Genomic DNA, 2,158 nt, shown 5'->3' on the forward strand with positions numbered 1-2,158 from the left:
CATCTCGAGCAGGTCCAAGGAGGTGATCCTCCCCCTCTATGCGGCACTGGTCAGGCCGCAGCTGGAGTACTGCGTCCAGTTCTGGGCGCCGCACTTTAAGAGGGATGTGGACAGCATCGAGAGGGTCCAGAGGAGGGCCACTCGTATGATCAAGGGACAGCAGGGTAGGTCCTATGAGGAAAGGTTGCGGGACCTGAACCTGTTCAGCCTTCAAAAGAGAAGGCTGAGGGGGGATCTTGTGGCCTGTTATAAACTGGTTAGGGGGGATCAGCAGGCGCTGGGGGAGTCCCTGTTCCCCCGAGCGCCGCAAGGAGTGACCAGGAACAATGGTCACAAGCTGGCGGAGGGAAGGTTTAAGTTGGACATCAGGAGGCGCTACTTCACGGTCAGGGCGGCTAGAGTCTGGAACCAGCTTCCAAGTGAGGTGGTGCAGGCTCCCACCCTGGGGGTTTTTAAGAGGAGGTTGGATGACCACCTTACTGGGGTCATTTGACCCCAGTGCTCTTCCTGCCATGGCAGGGGGTCGGATTAGATGATCTGCTCAGGTCCCTTCTGACCCTAGAAACTATGAAACTATAAAACTCATACTTATGTCTGAATATTTCGTATTTAGAATTTTTATAAGTAACCCTTAAAATTCCACAACTAGGAGGGAATAAAATGGGGACTTTCTTTTTGCGTCTGCCACTGCGAATGTGATCATGGTCTCTGTCAGGTTCACTGCCTCCATGCACTCAGTAATGCTCTTAATCTCGTGCGCTGCTCTGTGAGAGCAAACCTTTGTGTCCAGGATTTCAACAGGGCTCTGCAGGGAACAAGGTCTTAGATACAGCTGCTCCCAGGAACCAGGCCTATTTCCCATTTTGTTCAGGTGGATCTTTCACAGAGCAATAAGGGCAAGAGATATGTTTGACAAACAAAGGAAAATCACAAAAACAGGCAAGAAGGCTCAGAGACATTTTTAGTACCTGGAATCACATTTAAAGCCATGGGTTATATAAGCTAGATATCAAGTGGACACTTTTCTTTGCATGAAAAGTTACAAAATAGCTATAAAATGGGAATAAACAATAAACTGCTTTTGTAATGTTCAATACAGAATTTCATATGCTTTTATTAGGCATTCTGGAGGATGGAAAATCAACTCAGACCTGTGTAACCATGTCCTCGAGTGCATGTGGAATGCTAAACACCGAGAAAAAAGCTAGCTGTGGTACTCAGTGTTCAAAACCTACACTTCATGCTACTGGAACTATGACACAGAAACAACATGGCTTCAGAACAGCAGAGGTAGGAGTATAAATATGTTCTGTAGTGTCAAGATTAGGTTCAGTGGGACAACCATAATTTTTGTGACAGTACTCCTTTTTACAGTCACACCGCGGGTGGTGTTTTGTGATCAAATAAAATACTTGCACTGCAGCCACAGTGTGATCAAGCCTAGTACCTTTGACAATGTGTCATGATTCACTGAGCAGAAAATTGATATTTTATTTAGCAGTCAGAATAACTCACACATTTGTCATACTAAAAAACCTACATTTGTTGGTTTTGAACTGTAATAGTGAATAAATCAAACAATGTTGTGTGTTCTGCTCAGTTGTTTAGATTAATAATCAAAAAAGAAATGTGGTTTTCCTTAATTACTGCTTTGCTTGATTGCATGGGCCATGACTTTGTCAGGACTTGATCCAAAGCTCAAGAAGTTCAAAGGGAATCTTTCCAATGTTTTTAGTTGGCGTGAATCAGGTACTTATGCTTTATCCCACATGTACCTCATACATTTATAGTAGAAACATCTAATTAATGTTTCCGTATGGAAAAATGATATCTCTGGGATGCTGCAGATTCTGAAGCATCTTTACTGAATCACAAAAGAGACTTCAAGGGTTATCTTGTCCAACCTTCTGCACAGATGCAGGATTTGCCATTCCTAGAGTATCACAGACATGCCTGTTTTTCCTTTGACTGGTGATTGGCCAATGTGCTGAGAGAGAAAAAGAACCAAAGACTCTTGCCAAATTGCACATTGGGATCATCAAGCAGGTTTGCTCAAACATTTGCCTTTGGGATGAAACCATGTATGGCAGATTTCATCCCAAAAAGAATTGAGACCCTAATGAGCAACTGGGAGAGGAGGCTTAAAATGAATGCTATA

General features: G+C 43.7%; 1 protein-coding gene across 1 annotated transcript in view; it reads left to right on the forward strand.

Moving 5' to 3' along the window:
• The first annotated feature begins 1,002 nt into the window (after nucleotides 1–1,002).
• Nucleotides 1,003–2,158, forward strand: part of BAALC (brain and acute leukemia, cytoplasmic) — a 14,383-nt gene continuing 13,227 nt past the window's right edge. Inside the window, exon 1 of the mRNA XM_019528047.1 lies at nucleotides 1,003–1,290. Coding sequence (XP_019383592.1) covers nucleotides 1,087–1,290 — 204 coding nt within the window. The 5' untranslated portion in view covers nucleotides 1,003–1,086. The remainder of the gene's footprint in view (nucleotides 1,291–2,158) is intronic.

Source organism: Gavialis gangeticus, unplaced genomic scaffold, assembly GCF_001723915.1.
Source record: "Gavialis gangeticus isolate Ggan-Ray unplaced genomic scaffold, GavGan_comp1, whole genome shotgun sequence".
Taxonomy (NCBI): Eukaryota; Metazoa; Chordata; order Crocodylia; family Gavialidae; genus Gavialis; species Gavialis gangeticus.